We start from the raw sequence: 16,079 nt of genomic DNA, 5'->3' as shown, positions 1-16,079 counted from the left end.
TATCGTCCCCAGAAGAAGGGCTGTGATTCCTTGAACAATGGAACCTCCCGGAAGACCCATCTGAGAACCCGCGGCCTAACAAACAACGCCCCGGCCGCACAACTAATACGGACTAATACGTTGCCTGGAAGCGGCAAGCAAACTTGCGCAAGTATCACGAACTGATTACTAATAATTTTGCTTTTATTAACTTTACTGCACCAGGTGCTATATAACTGAATATAATTGTATATATATATATTAACTACCCCTTAATCACCTCTGAGGAATGTTGCCCCTGTACATGTGTATATCTTAACCTTGCAGAGTACTTTAGTAATACAAAGCAAGCTTACAACTAGCGTCAGGTACTGTGCTTCTATGTCTAACTAAAGCTAATGCCTAAGATAATATTGTGCGGGAGATATTGATTGCCTTCCCGCCACACCAGGCATACCATCTGGCATGTAAATACACACACCGTAACCCACTGTTCCACCTGACCCCACACGGGAGGCAGTGAAGCACTGTTTAATGTTATCATTAGCTACATTCCTTTCTAAGAAGTTTAATGTTTAAACTCTTATAATGAAAAACGAAAAAAAAAAAATCTTCATAAGCACGGCTATTATGTTAAACAACCTTGAATTTGTAAGCATAATGTGATGCTTGCCTACCTTGGTGGTATATTTTGCTGTGGAGTCTAATGGGTTTTTTGGAAACACCTAAACAAAGCAGACGTTACCAAAGCGCTGCATTTTAGAAGCTAAAGGCAAATACCCAGTTAATGCCTATTTACACTATTAAGTTTTTACTGTGCGATTTTTCTAACTTTTTTTTTCCTTTATATGAAAAAGCACAATGGAAAATCTGTATACAGATATGACAAACTTCCGGCTTAATTGCCAAACTAGGTGGATACATATGCATAGCTTTCTCACTCAGTCCTATTCTAGGGAGGATAATAGTAGCTAGAGAAACTACTGTTCCTTAGTCTGGCGTGTTACCAGTCCTTCCAGTGTTCTAGACAGATGACGACTAACTTGGCATTCCAGAGGTTTTTGAATATGTTTCAATGGATGCTCAACAAACCTAAAGGGTTGCTATAAGGGTATAATATGATCTATAACCTGGTCATCTCTGGGTGGGGGGCATGGCTGGCCATCCATGTTACAGTTAATTAGCACGTTTTTATATAGGCTTGCTTGTCTTTTTACGAGTGACTGGAGACCCTTCCAAATTGTCTATCCATGTGCAATATATCACAAACCCCTTTTACACTCAAAGGCTTAGAAAGCGATCTCAAAAACAGCAGTTTTTAATTGTTGCAAGATGTGGCCTTGTGAAAATGCTTTAATTTCTAAGTATTTTTGGTACCAACTGTGATTAGTGAACACATTAAACAGCAACAAATGTGACTAACCTAGAGGTGCTTGTAATATAGATGTGGTGCTGTATTATTGTTTGTACAGTTTTGTTGGATAAAAAGAAAATGTACAGATAAAAAAATGTAAATTACAAAAAATGTACAGAACAATGTATAAAACCAAAATGCAGAGAAAAAAAAAATGTATATGCTACGGGGACATGAGCCACGCTAACTGGGGAAACCATGGGAGATACGAGCACTGCATGCCCACGCTGAAGACGCTCACATAGAGGTAAACAGCCCACCCTAGGTAGGACAGATAGGACATATTGCCCTTCAAGTGGTGACCAAAGGGGTACACTCAGACATGCTGTGCCAAGTAAAGATATGATATTTGCTTGCCCTTCCGCATTCAGTGTTAATTGTTATATTTTATTGTTCCTATGCCTTTGCTTTATGTTTTCTCCTTTTGGTTTACTGACTTCAATTTTGAGATTTCAGTTCTACCCAATTATTAACAATGGAGCCCACTCAGCCACGTATTGGAAGCTCCTGCTCCTCAACCCCACGGTACGACTAGCGTACCAGACCGTTAGGTCCTTGTAAAGTTCACCCTCCCTACCAAAAGACACCTCCCATCTCCCCACACCATCCCGTCCTCCTCCCGCCGACACAGCCCACATCTACACATACCTGCCTAGGAGTCATAATACTCTGACATCCCCCCGGACACTCATAACCCGCACTCACAACCATGATCATCTATTCACACAATACCAGAGGCCTCAACACTCCACATAAACGGCGTATGCTACTGGATGATATAAAACGAACCAAGGCAGACATAGTTTGCGTACAAGAAACGCACTTTGTTACAGGGAGAGTCCCCACGTTCGCAACCAGAGAATATCCTACACAATTCCATGCCACACACTCCTCCAAATTCAGGGGGGTATCGATCCTGCTCCACAATTCTCTGACAGTGGAAACTCTTAGGGTCAAAACAGACAGCCAAGGACGTTATATAATTCTACAATGCAGAATCAATGACCACCCTTACATCATAGTATACCTCTATAGCCCGAATGACCAACAACGCAATTTCCTACATAAAGTCCTCAACAAATTGCCTGAAGATGCAACAGACCCCAAGATCATCTGCAGCGACTTTAACCATACTATGGACTCTCGCCTGGACTCCACTGCTCCTAGTACATCAAACAGACATCTCACACTCAAACCACACGCCAAGGCACTTGTAAAACTTATTCATGAAAACAGCCTCTATGACGTCTGGAGAACAAAGAATCCCTCGGGAAAAAAATACACGTTTTTTTCACACGTACATAAGACTTATTCAAGAATAGACCATATCCTAGCCTCCAGCATACTACTTCCACATATAGAAGACTGCTCCATAGGCAGTATAGTATGGTCGGATCATGCCCCTTTGACGTTGATGTTGCACTCCACCTACCAACACCGAGGTAAACCACCGTGGCGCCTCAATGACTCGCTACTCTATGACCAATCTTTTGTAACGACGTTACAGTCTAGCCTGCAAAACTATTTTGAGACAAATGATAACTCAGAAGCATCCACCTTCTCGATATGGCAAGCCCATAAAACTGTTATAAGAGGCCTACTAATCAGCCGCGCGTCCTTGCTGAAGCGCATGAAGGACAAGAAACACATAGACCTTCTACGAAGACTGAGGGACACCACGACAGCCCATCTCCTCCAACCCTCACAAGCCCACTCAGAAGAAATACAACACATCACCAATCAAATCAACTCAATTTCCTTAGAAAAAACGGCCCATATTCTATCTAAACTGAAATTGAGAACCTACACTCAGGGCAATAGAGCAGGGAAATACTTGGCCACCCTGCTTAAAAAACAACAAGCTCACTCTAAGATTCCGCACCTAGTCACCACCTCCGGTGATAAAATACATAACCCACAAGACATCAACGACAGTATGGCAACCTACTACCTTTCCCTCTACAACCTTAAATCAGACCCAACGCTGCACCAACCGACTCTGATAGAGATAGAAGAATGTCTCGCACACACAAAACTCCCCACTCTATCTACCACACAAAAAAATGCTATACAATTTCAGGTCACCACACAAGAAATTTTAGAAACCATTGCCGCCTTACCCTCCGGGAAATCACCGGGCCCAGACGGCATGACCAACGCCTATTACAAACAGTTTGCGCCGCTACTAGCACCCTATTTACAGAAAGTATATAACCAAGCCATACAAACAGGACAATTACCAAGCGAGATGCTGATGGCCCATGTTGCCACACTTCCCAAGCCAGGAAAAACCCCGAATAGGTGCCAGAATCTCCGTCCCATATCCCTACTAAATACAGATGTCAAAATTGTAGCAAAGATCTTCTCTAATAGGTTAACACATATAATACCCTCCCTGATACAGGCGGACCAGGTAGGATTTGTGGGGGGCAGACAGGGAGCAGACGGTACGAGGAAAACCCTGGACCTACTATACAAGATACAACAAAACAGAACACCCAGCGTCCTACTATCTTTGGACGCTGAGAAAGCCTTTGATAGGCTCCACTGGCCTTTCTTAATGGCAGTCCTTAGGAAATTTGAATTCCCTCTGCAATTTCTGTCCCTCGTCACAGCGCTTTATTCATCCCCAACGGCCAGAGTTGTAAACGGAGGCTTCATTTCCAAACCATTCCTCATATCTAACGGCTCCAGACAAGGATGCCCCCTGTCCCCTCTACTTTACATTTTAGCACTTGAACCTCTCGCCCAAATGATACGGGATGACCCAAACATACACAGCGTTAAAGCCATGGGCCGAGAATTCAAATTGTCCTTGTTTGCGGACGATATCCTACTCACCCTGGAATATCCCTACCTAACTTCCATAAAATTCTATCCCGATTTAGCGCCTGCTCCTACTATAAATTGAACGTCTCTAAAACTCTCGCCCTAAGCATTAATGTCCCGACCCAGGAAATGAGTACCCTCAAAGCAAACTTCCACTATGATTGGAGACATGACCATATAAAATTCTTAGGCATCCTCTTCACCCCCTCCACGGCCGCACTACACAAAGCAAATTACACCACACTCCTCACAGACATTAAAACCTTGCTACACAGCTGGAAGGGTAAATATGTATCCTGGACAGGCTGAATAGCGTCAATCAAAATGGTGATCCTGCCTAAAATACAATACCTGTTCAGAACGCTCCCTCTCAAACTTTCCAACATATACCTGAGGGATCTACAACACGCCATAAATGAATATGTATGGAACTATAAAAAACCTAGAGTGGCTATGAGCACGATATCTAAAGCTCACCCCCAGGGCGGGATGAGCCTGCCAGACATAAAGAAATATTACAGAGCAGCGCAGATGGCCCCACTCCTTGCGGCCTCACAACACGGGGAACCCTTGTCGTGGGTTGAAATCGAAGGAGCCCATGCCGGGGGTCTCTCGCTCACCACTCTAGCCTGGCTGCCGGCGAACCAACGACCCAAACCGTCGGAACTACTACCAACAACTGCATTAACCCTCTCCATATGGGACAGTTACCGCAAGAAGAGGGGAGCAACATCACTCCTTACGCCAGCAACCCCAATAGAAACGATCAGACGACTTATCCCAGACTTCAACCATAACCTCTGGCTCAGACATGGCATTTCAACACTATCACAAGTAATACGGGGTGACAGCCTCAAACCCTTCCCTGATCTCTGCACCGAATTAAAACTGCCCACAACGGCGACCTTCTCATACATCCAATTGCAATCCTGGGTAAATCTCCAAAAACAGAGACAACCCGCAGTCCCTTCTGACCCATACTGGCTTAAAATAACCGAAATCTGTGCAAAGTCGAAGCCGGCGAAGAGACTCATTTCACTAATTTACACCTCTGAAAACACAGAGGCGCCAGCCAAACCACCATCCTTTATGGCGGCATGGGAACGCGATCTAGGGCACAAACTCACAAACGAGCAGTGGATAGACATATTTCGAGCCAACAAAAAATTGACCCTCTGTGCATCCCATATTGAACTCTCACGTAAACTGCTGTACCGTTGGTACCTGGTCCCCTCGAGACTCAAACATAGCTACCCTAACGTGCCTGACAAATGCTGGCGCTGCCAGGGGGACCACGGCACCCTCATACACATATGGTGGCAATGCCCACTTTACTGGTCCCAAGTCCTGGACCTAGCAATACAGTGACACCGGAGCTATTCTTGCTACTTCTGCTTCCTCAAACGCCTCACAATCACACCAAATATCTGCTCTATCACATCTGTAGGCGGCCCTCACCGTCAATAGGAAGACAATGGAAACAATCCAACGCCCCAACAATCCTACAATGCATAACAGCTGTGGAAATGACCAAGAACTATGAACTTGCAGCACGGAAAACGGGACAAAATGACTCCTATTGGGCCACAGCGTGGACCATATGGGATAGTAGCAAAGCAAGTTGAACTGAACACTGAAAGCTACCTAACTTGGATGATGAACCTCCCTGACTGGAGGCTACGTGAATGAAACCACACTCACTTAGGACAACCTGCACTCACTCACTCACTTACTCCACAAATGCCTGCGCAAGGCCTATATACCCCCACCACACACGCACCCTGCTATACATGCACCTCACGCCAACCCAACATTCACACACGCACATTACCCCTCCCCCGACCCATGCCGCACAGGCAGTATTACCCGTAAGCCCAAGTTATGTCTGACCCACCGTGGCTGCACACTGCCCAGTCGCACAGGTATAAGAGATGATATTATGAGACCTTGAAGGTATCGGACATGCTGGGCCATCCGGTCTCTGCATTATAATGCACCGTCCTGCGTTTTCATGTATTATTATGACTCAGTATTATACCCATGTTATTCCACTGTAACTATGTCATTGTGTGCAACATATTTCATGTTCTCTGACATAACCGAACACCTTTTTTCTTTCTGTACCCTTAACCCCTACCTTTTATTGCAAAATAAAAATTGTCAAATTAAAAAAAAAAAAAAAAAGTAGAAAAAGTTTAAAAGAGTAAAAAAAAATGCCTACACCTACAAATGCCTACCACTACACCTGGAACAAACTAGCGAAAATACGATCTCACGCTAAGGTTCGAACTATGCATTTTGAAATACCCCAGGGTGTATTCTTTTAAAAATGGTATGCATTTGTGGCAAAGTTTGAATAACCAACCAGCAAAACTACTCCGAAATGGAACATGGACAAAGCGTAAAAATTGAAAAAAATTGAATGGTGGTGTCTCAAATGTGCCCCTTCAATGTCCACATATATCTAGCAAAAGTACATATGGGGGTATCGCTGTACTCAGATAACATAGCTGAGCAACATATGAAGTATTATACAGTCGTAGCACACATAAGGTTTGCAAAATATACTGTGCAAACTCACTTTGTGTGTCAAAACGGCAGAAAAATGCTTACCACACTTGGTACAAGCTAGCGGAAAAATTACCCACGCTAAGTTTCAAAATATGCCTTTTGAAATACCCTGGGATGTCTTTAAGAAATGGTATACCTTTATGGTGTAGGTGGAATATGTAGCCTGCTCAAGTGCTCCAAAGTGAGACAAAGACGCATCAAAACCCTCTATGAAAATTCACACTTAAAAACCTGAACTTGTCACGTCTCTTTTACAGCACTGTAAATTCACAAAATAGCGTCTAGGTCATACATTGGGCATATTGTTTTACTCAGAAGATGTAACTGAGCATAATTTAGGGGATTTTATGACAGTGGTACATATCAAGTGTAAGAAATGCTCTGCAAAACTGCAACATGTATGTAAAAATCCGATTTTTGTTTTCTCTCACCACAAACATTGACATAAATTGGTGAAAAAATGGTGACAAGTTAAGGCACAATATACACCATTTAAGATACCCTGAGGTGTCTGCTTTATCAAATGGAAGCACTTTGTGGGGTTATTTGAACAGTCAAACCAGGCCCATAATATCCATCTATGAAAATTCTAACTATAGAAACTGAAATAGCCTTATATGGCATTGTAGCTTGGCAGAATAGTGCCAAAGGCATTCAATGGGGGTATCGTTATAATCAGTAGATCAAAGTTAGCGTTAATATTTGAAAATGCAAAAAACTGACATGAACGTCAATTTTGGCCAGTGTTTGTGACTAAGTGGCTACTAAAAAAGACTGGACATACCCCATTTGCAATACCTTAGGTTGTCTACTTTTGCAAATGGTATGCCATCATGGGGGTAATTCTCATTCCTGGGCTACCGTACGATCTCAAAGGCAATGTAACCAATCTGGCGAATTTCAATGTGAAAAAAACCGCAAGCCTTATATTTGACTCTCTACCTTTTGAAAACACCATAAAACCTGTACATGACGGGTACTGTTATACTCGGGAGACTTTGCTGAACACAAATATTAGTGTTTCAAATCCATAAAACGTATCACAATTATATTGTCCGTGTAAGTGCCATTTGGGTGTGAAAAATGCAAAAAATTTCACTTTCACTGACTCTTTTGAAACACTTATATTTGTGTTTAGCAAAGTCTTCCGAGTAAAACAGTACCCCCCATGTACAGGTTTTGTGGTGTCTTGGAAAGTTACAGGGTTAAATATACTGCTAGCAAATTAAATTCCCTGGACTTTTGGCCTGGGTTGTCAGGCTGGTCCTGCTAATTGTAATTAATAAAATTACCTAATTATGTAAAATTATTACATACATGTATACGTAGAATTATTATTATTATATATATATATATATGTATATCATTTTTTCTAATTATTTTTATTTATATATAGGTATATATAATGTGATATATACGTATATACTTATCTATATAGATATATATATTATTTTGTTCTACATGTATTTTGATATCAATATATATATTAATTTTAAAATACAGTTAGAACGAATTTACACACATATATTTTTTATTTATTTTTTTATTATTTTTTAATTTAAATTTTTAACGTATTTACAGATTTATTTATTTTATATTATATATAAATATATATATATAAGGAAAATTATATATATATTTAATCAATATCATTGTACGTGTATTTTGATATTAATATATATATTTATAATTATATATATATATATATATATATATAAATATTAATATTAAAATACACTTAGACTATGTATGTGTATATATGTGTATGTGTGTGTATGTGTGTGTATGTGTGTGTATGTGTGTGTATATATAGAAACATAGAAACATAGAATGTGACAGCAGATAAGAACCATTCGGCCCATCTAGTCTGCCCAATTTTCTAAATACTTTCATTAGTCCCTGGCCTTATATTATATATACTTAGATCACATATATAATAAATATATATATATGATCTAAGTATATATTATTTAATTTTACACTGTTTTAACATGTTTTATTTATTTTTTTCAGACAGCAGGGGGAGTACCTGTTATTACAGGCACTCCCCCTCCTGGCAATGCCTTGGACGGCTAGGACCTCGTGATCACATGGCCCAGGGTGGCCGAAGAGGACGGAGGGGAACTCCATGGGCTTCCAGGTAAGTCGCCATACCGCGATAGCGGGATCACCGGCGATCGGGTAAGTAGAAAGGACGGTTTGGGCATTCTATGCTGCCCTCCGGCGTTTAGAGCCGGTTCCTTAAGGACGGCATAGAACGCCTGCCGTCCTTAAGGGGTTAAGGTTAAGTCCAGTTTTTGAAGCTGTGTCCTTAAGGAGTTAAGGTTCACAGCCACTCCACCCCCCCCCCCCTTAAATATGTTGTTTACTTACCTTTATTCCAGCGCGGCACGGTGGTATCTGTGGTATCTGCCACCAATACAATAGTCGCAAATCCTTTAAGTTCTGCAAGTTGCGAGGTGGGACCTCCATAGATCACATTTTTTTTTTCCCCAACACATCCCACAAATTCTCAATCAGGTTGAGAGCTGGGGAATTTGGAGGCCAAGGCAACACAAACTCGTTGTCATGTTTCTCAAAATCATTCCTGAACAATTTTATTGTGATTGAAGAGGCCACAGACCTCAGGGAACATGATTATCATGAAGGAATATACATGGTCTGCAACAATCTCTGTTATGCCCACAGCATAACAATGCCTCTGCTGTTCTGCCTTCTTACAATAGGGCAGGGGTAAGCAACTTTTTTGTAGTACTGTGCCAAAACAAGATGTTGAAGTCCCTTGGTGTGCCGGTCTTTTTTTTTTTTTTTTTTATTTTTGTTTATTGAGTTGTGTGTTACTGTATTCTGCTTGTGCAATTTATGGTTGCTGCAGTTGCTTTGTACCATTGTATTTATTTGTATGTGGGCTGTTATATTGTAAATGTTTGTGAGTAGTTTGTGATATTGTGTATGATACCTATAAATGTGGGCTGTGTATGGGGGCTGCTTGTGGAATTGTGTGTGTGGATGTTATGTCACATTGTGTGTTTGGTGGTGTGTGTGTATATGTGTGGGGCTGCTTGGAGTTTTGCATGTGAGGGGCTGCTTGTGAGGTTGTGTGCGCGTATGTGGATGGTCAGTGGTGTTGTGTTTGTGGGCTATTTATATTATTTGTATAACAGGAAGGCCTCTTTTGCAGCTCTGTGTATATATCTAGCAGTGTGGGTGGCTTCTCTCGGATCCAATGGGCAACGGGTTGGCCAGGTGCAGGTCAAAATCTGTGATAGCTGCTGAGGGCTGCTCTACTCCAGTGCTGGTACCCGTTCATAAGTGTTGGGATGGAGTGATCTTAGATCACTTCCTTTAAGCGCAGCAATGGGTAAATTAAGGATTGCCCTTCACCACCTACAATCACCACTTAGTTTGCACTAGCAGATATCTGACAGGCCAGTGCCTGTTTGGCTCTGGCAACCTTGAGTGCCATGCAAAGGCATCTTGAGTGCCATGCATGGCACACGTGCCATAGGTTGCCTAACCCTGCAATAAGGCATCCTGCTGCCATATCTCCCCAAGTAAACAACACACACCAGGTCATCCATCTGATCTAAAAGAAAATGTGGTTTATCAGACCAAGCATCTCATTGAAGGCACTTTCAATGGTGGACAGAGGTGTCTGGCTATGCAGTAAACTGAGATGCACTGTGTATTCTGACACCTTTCTATCATGGCCAGCATTATGTTTTTCAGCAATCAGCTACAGTAGCTCTTCTGTGTGATTGGACCAAATAGGCTAGCCTTCACTCCCCACATACATCAATAAGCCTTGGGCACCCATGATCATGTCTCATGCGGGAAACATAGGCGCATACTGGAAACACCCCACAAAACTTGCCATTTTGAAGATGCTCTGACCCATGTCAGCAGGAACAAATGAGTCCAGCAAACCTCTTCCTCTTGTAAAGTAAAAGCATGAAAAAAGGTAACATTTCGGTCAATATAGGGATCATGTCAAGCCCCCATGGCCAAATTGTTGACTTTTCTGCATGCTTTCACATAAACTGGAGTGCTGAAAAAGATATGTGCTGGACCCATTTGAAACTAGAGTTAATTTCTTTACCCACAATAGGACAAATGCTGTATGCCACTTGTAAGCATGTGCTGGCTACTTATGCTGTCAGGCTACTTATGCTTTAAGCCCGTCACTTAAAGAAAAAAAAAAGTTGGATATCAATGCATGCCAAGGATTAAGAGAAATGTGAGGGAATGACCTTCTCTTCCCACCCTACTTCCTGTATGATATATTCCCCTCTTTAACCCACAGTCTCCTTGTACTTTTTCAGAATTTTGCTTATCACCCAACATTTCAATGAACAAAGAGGGACACTTTAAGGTTGGAGCAGTGCTCTTCCTTGACCTTTTAGTTGACTTATGAATAATTTCTGCAATATCTCTTATTTACACAGAATGATTTCTAAACACATTATAGCTTAAAGAAGCATTATTCAAAGTTTCAATGCAGTGGAACGCTAGTATAAATTCATACACACCAAGAATACTGAGTTTACACAGAAGAGGGACATTAGGATAGAATAAGGGACATTACAATAAAAAAATAAAAGGGACAAGGGGACTTGGGTCCAAAAGTGGATCTGTCTTTACTACATAGAAACAGATGGAAAGTATGGTTTGTCTCCTGTGTTTCTTTCCTTTCTGTCCTTGTAGCGACGATTGTCTGTTTGAGTACATTATTCCCTATTATGACACATGATGTGATTCTATTACAGTGAGTTGTATACTTATGGTTTCCAAGAGGATGCCACATTGTTTTTATTCAATGGTCTCTATACCTTTTGACAGAATTCTGAATAAACCCTACAGTCTGAATATGAAATATTGCACATTTCCTCTTAGTGGTAATATTATTAGGACAAAGTTCGACTTAGGCCAATGATGAGCACTGCAGATGTTTGTGAATTACATTTCCTATGAAGTTTGGCCAGTGTAACGTCTGGCAAGCTAACACAGGAAATGTACTTCACAAAAATCAGCAGCAGCATAGTTTGCCATTGCAGGCCTAGTCAAATGCAAAAACAGAAACAAAGCCAATACTTATAACATAATGAGTAGTAATAAGTACCGAAAACCTGTAAGTAGTCATTATGAGATATAGATCAGGAATTCCTGTTCTTATCTGTTTTTACATACACAGATTCAGTTCTAATTTTAGATCATGATTTGAAAACTCAAAATATTAAACTATCCCACCATTTGAAAATCTGTATTATTTTACTGTTTTGGTGTTTTTTAAGAAAGCGTAACTTGTGAAACAATAGAGTAAGCAAGCTCTAAAGGAAAAACATAGATATCAAGAATTAAGTTTGCATTTAAGAAGACAAAATACAAGTGCTAGTATATATATAAATTAATTTCCACAGAAAGATTAATTTTTCGGCAGTTGACAATTCCACTGCAATTTCAGTTGTTTAGGTTACTAATTTTTTACATGGTATGTTTCCAAACACCATGTTGTGTATTCTACCAAACTGGCTGGAAATATGATACTTGTCATATGTGACAAGTATGTGATCCGTAGTTAGAAGATCTAATGTGAAATGTGAATTAAGAATTCTTCTACAATTAAGAATGTCTTAAGATTGTCTTCTACAAATACATTATTGAGATGTATAAGCTAAATAAACTAGTCAAATTTAAAAACAAAAGAGAAATGCCTATGGCAGCATTGTTCACCTTATCATTTGACTCTGGGCAGACATACAAAAAAAGGACACTGCACTCAGTCTTTCCTAGAACGCAAGGTTCACAGGATTGCAATGGCACTAACATATCTGCCAAGAGTGTTCACTTCGTCTAAATTTATCAAAACTTGGGGGAGGATTCTACGTAGAGACAGACACATCCGTTCTCTGAATTAGCAAATGTACATCAAAGTGTTATTGAGCTGAAATCTGGAAAGTTTGCTGTAAATTTCAAACTAAACTCAGCCTGCAAGAGTATGATCTCTAAGACGCAATAGAAACACTATCAGCCCAATGTTTTTCTGTAATGGTGTAATATTTCAATTTAAGTGCCATTTTGGCTATGTTATAAGTAAATTTATAACATATTTAGAAGTTAATATAAACTTTTATACAATAAAGGTAGGGGCCCTGTTCGTCCTGCTGTTTAAACGACGTAACTCAGCTTCAGTATAGATGACACTCTTGATGGATAGCAATGTTTTATTTTATTTTATTTACTTGACCTAGCTTGTCTACGTTCAGCGAGTAATTATATGATCGTTGCTGTAGCCTATGTACTCTAACTCTTAAAGCGTGTACCTTACTCAGACACCCAAAGACCATAACCAGTTCATAGCTTAACATACCCGACCAGCACTACTGACGCTGAACTAGCCAGACCTGCTTGCATATTGAAGTTAACATATACCTAGCATAAGTAACCAATGTTTTTTCTCACCCATGTGTCTCCTGACACCTGACTAACATGATCTAGTGAGTTACCAACCCGGATCCTTTGATCCATAGCTTGTATTTTCAAACTGGAGTTGAACTACACTACATAAAAAAAAAAAATGAGGCATTGAAAATTTGGAAATGTACTCTAATTTTGCATATTGTCGTACCAACCCTATGTTGTAAATCACTTAAACGTTTCCCCCGATTTCTCTTCTGTATCCCATACTTTATGCCTTTAATAAAAATCAGATTGACAAAAAAAAAAATAAAGGTAGGGGCATGTACTGTTTTATTGAACTCCAGATCAGCCTAACATTGAACCCTTTGAACACAACTATACTAAATAGATATTTTCCTACATTGGAAGTCAAAAAGAAATCACAATCCTGTCCCTTGCCAAGCTCATGGATTGCAGACAGGCAGAACATAGAAAGCCGGATTATGTCCCCAGATTACAGTTCTCTAAAATATAGAATGCAAGTATATTAGATAATAGTATTCTATTGTTTATGAACAAATCTGTATAAACTTGTTAACAGTTATCAAACAGAATATATTCATTAAAATGGACCACCTCATATTGAGTTTCTACAAACCAAGTCTGTACAGCCAATTCAAGCACTTACTCTAAGTAAATTACAAATCCTAACAGATGGCTAAATTGTAGTCATCGAAAAGAGTCTTGTCATTTCCTGTAGTATTACTCTTCTATAGGATTGTTACAGTCATATTTCCCTATACTATGTGAATGATTTCCAGGGCTGCCCACACTTGCTGTGTTGTATTGTGCGTGGAACACACTATTCTATACAGTTCATAGTCATTTTGGTATTTGTGCTGGTTTAACCCATAGATGGGCATATTGATGGGATAAACTTTAAATGTCATAGCTGTAATTTGGACATTTTAGATTACATCACAAAAAGAATGACAATGTAAAACATTTGTATCCATTCAACTATAACTACAATTTACTCCACACATGCTCTAGAATTTTAGTGTAGGGGAAATGCTCCAAGTGGGGTGAATTATTATTATTATTATTATTATTATGTTATTATTTTGCTTACTAATTATTATACATGCACAAGTGGACGTTTAGTGCCCTTTACCTCAGAAGAAGCTTTCCTGGAATGTATACCTTGAAGCAAATTCTGACACTTGTTTTATAATTACACACAATGTCTGAAGTGGCACAGAGCAGAGATGCCAGGAGAAGTGCCTCTACAAACATCAAAGTATAAACCACAGCATGAAAACAGGACTTCAATACCTTTCACTAAGAAATAATCTTTTAATCCAGCATCCTTCAATGTTGTGCTGTTCAGGTGATCACTGGACATAATCAGGACCTGTGGGTAAGAGCATGTATGCAGCCAAAGCCCACAAAACTTCTGTACTTAAAGCATCCCACGCTAGTCTGTTTGCAGGTCGCTCCAGTGATGAGATCCAACAGTTAACTCTTCTCCTGGGTTCTGCCAAAAAGCTGTTCTCTCATTTTTTTCTGTCAGCATGTCCATGTACGATGCAAACCCCACTATAGCTCATAGAGCAGACTGCAGAGACTAACAATTATCTGCAGCCATTAGGAGACAGTTACAGGCACTGTGGCAGGAAACTGGTTGTGTTGTCTAAAGAGATAACAAAAATGCAAAGAAAGAGGGGGGAAAAATACCAGAAAAAAAAAATGCTTGAAAAAAATGTGACTAGAAAGTGATCACAAAAGGCTCTAATCATCCAGTTTTTTTTCTCTCAAATTTTGTAAGCAGGGAAAACACAGTGGGAACAAAAAGAAGGGGAAAAAAGTAGCATTGTGCCTTGTAAATTCCCTAGCTGCTGAGGCTCTCACAATCCACTCCAACTTCAGCAGCTTAAGCTACAAAACACCAGAGCTGGGAAGACAAAAGCACTCCTCGAGATACGCATTGCTTTCTGCTGTGCTGCCTTGCTGTCTCTGACGGGGAGAGGTTGACACTTGTTAAGGGGCCCTTTAATTCTTCCGCATTTCTGGTAGAAGGCACGATGTGCGTCATTCCATAGCTGAAACACTTTACTCACTACTTTAGTCAAGACTCTCTCTGATGCTTGCTGACAACCCCCTCTCTTATCCTCCCTCCCTTCTCTCACGCTGCCAAATATCTCCAACTGCTGGCAACTCCTCACACATGCTCTCTCTAAGCCAGCCTTGCTTAGAAGAAGAAAAAAAAAAAGTGGAACTCACAGCTGCATTGAACAACAGATTTATGTTGAACCGTACCAGTTAAGAGAGAAAACAGTCATATACCACAAGCTAATGTCTGCACAAGGATGACCATTACTCATAGCCTCTTAGAATCAGCCACACAAAGTACACAAAATAAAATTAAAAAAACAGATACATTTATTTAGAGAATGGTTCTCATTTTCCTTTCATTGCAGAGGCAATCTTTACTGTTTTTATGAAATAAATGAGGTTTCAGTGATTTTTAAGTGGTCATGGTGCGTCCGTATAGGCAGCCTTTTACTTTGAAGTACTGCACATACAGATATTAACCAGACTGCTGCCAGGGGTGCAATGTCACCTCCAGCAGCATAATTAGTCAGCCCAGAACTAGAGTTCCAGGTGGCTAATATTAATTCTGTGCAAATTTGGCATTTGATGCAAGCATGCACAGAATTCTGGCACCAGACAGCAACCCCTCCTCCTTCCCAACCATGCTGCTTCTGTCCTCTTCTAAGTCCCTCATCACTGACCTCGTTTTCCATCACATACCTCTCAACTCTGGGGTCCTCAGAATGGGACGCCGGTGGCATTGAGGTAAATAAGGCTGGCCAGCGATGCGATTGTG

At 40.4% G+C, this 16,079-nt stretch overlaps 2 protein-coding genes across 4 annotated transcripts in view; both read right to left on the bottom strand.

The window, feature by feature from the left end:
• The window catches only part of LDLRAD4 (low density lipoprotein receptor class A domain containing 4), a 585,185-nt gene that overhangs the window by 40,356 nt on the left and 528,750 nt on the right, over positions 1 to 16,079 (bottom strand). Inside the window, exon 1 of one of the 3 annotated variants that reach the window (XM_063451609.1) lies at positions 14,525 to 15,307. The exons of the other annotated variants lie outside the window; for them this stretch is intronic. Coding sequence (XP_063307679.1) covers positions 14,525 to 14,594 — 70 coding nt within the window. The 5' untranslated portion in view covers positions 14,595 to 15,307. Of the gene's footprint in view, positions 1 to 14,524; positions 15,308 to 16,079 lie in introns of those variants that run through there. 3 annotated transcript variants of the gene reach the window in all.
• The window catches only part of RNMT (RNA guanine-7 methyltransferase), a 542,662-nt gene that overhangs the window by 168,790 nt on the left and 357,793 nt on the right, over positions 1 to 16,079 (bottom strand). The gene's annotated exons all lie outside the window — the stretch shown is intronic.

This window comes from Pelobates fuscus, chromosome 4 (genome assembly GCF_036172605.1).
Source record: "Pelobates fuscus isolate aPelFus1 chromosome 4, aPelFus1.pri, whole genome shotgun sequence".
NCBI classification, from domain to species: domain Eukaryota; kingdom Metazoa; phylum Chordata; class Amphibia; order Anura; family Pelobatidae; genus Pelobates; species Pelobates fuscus.
Note: the sequence above shows the minus strand (reverse complement) of the source record. Positions and strands in the feature narration are given on the sequence as shown.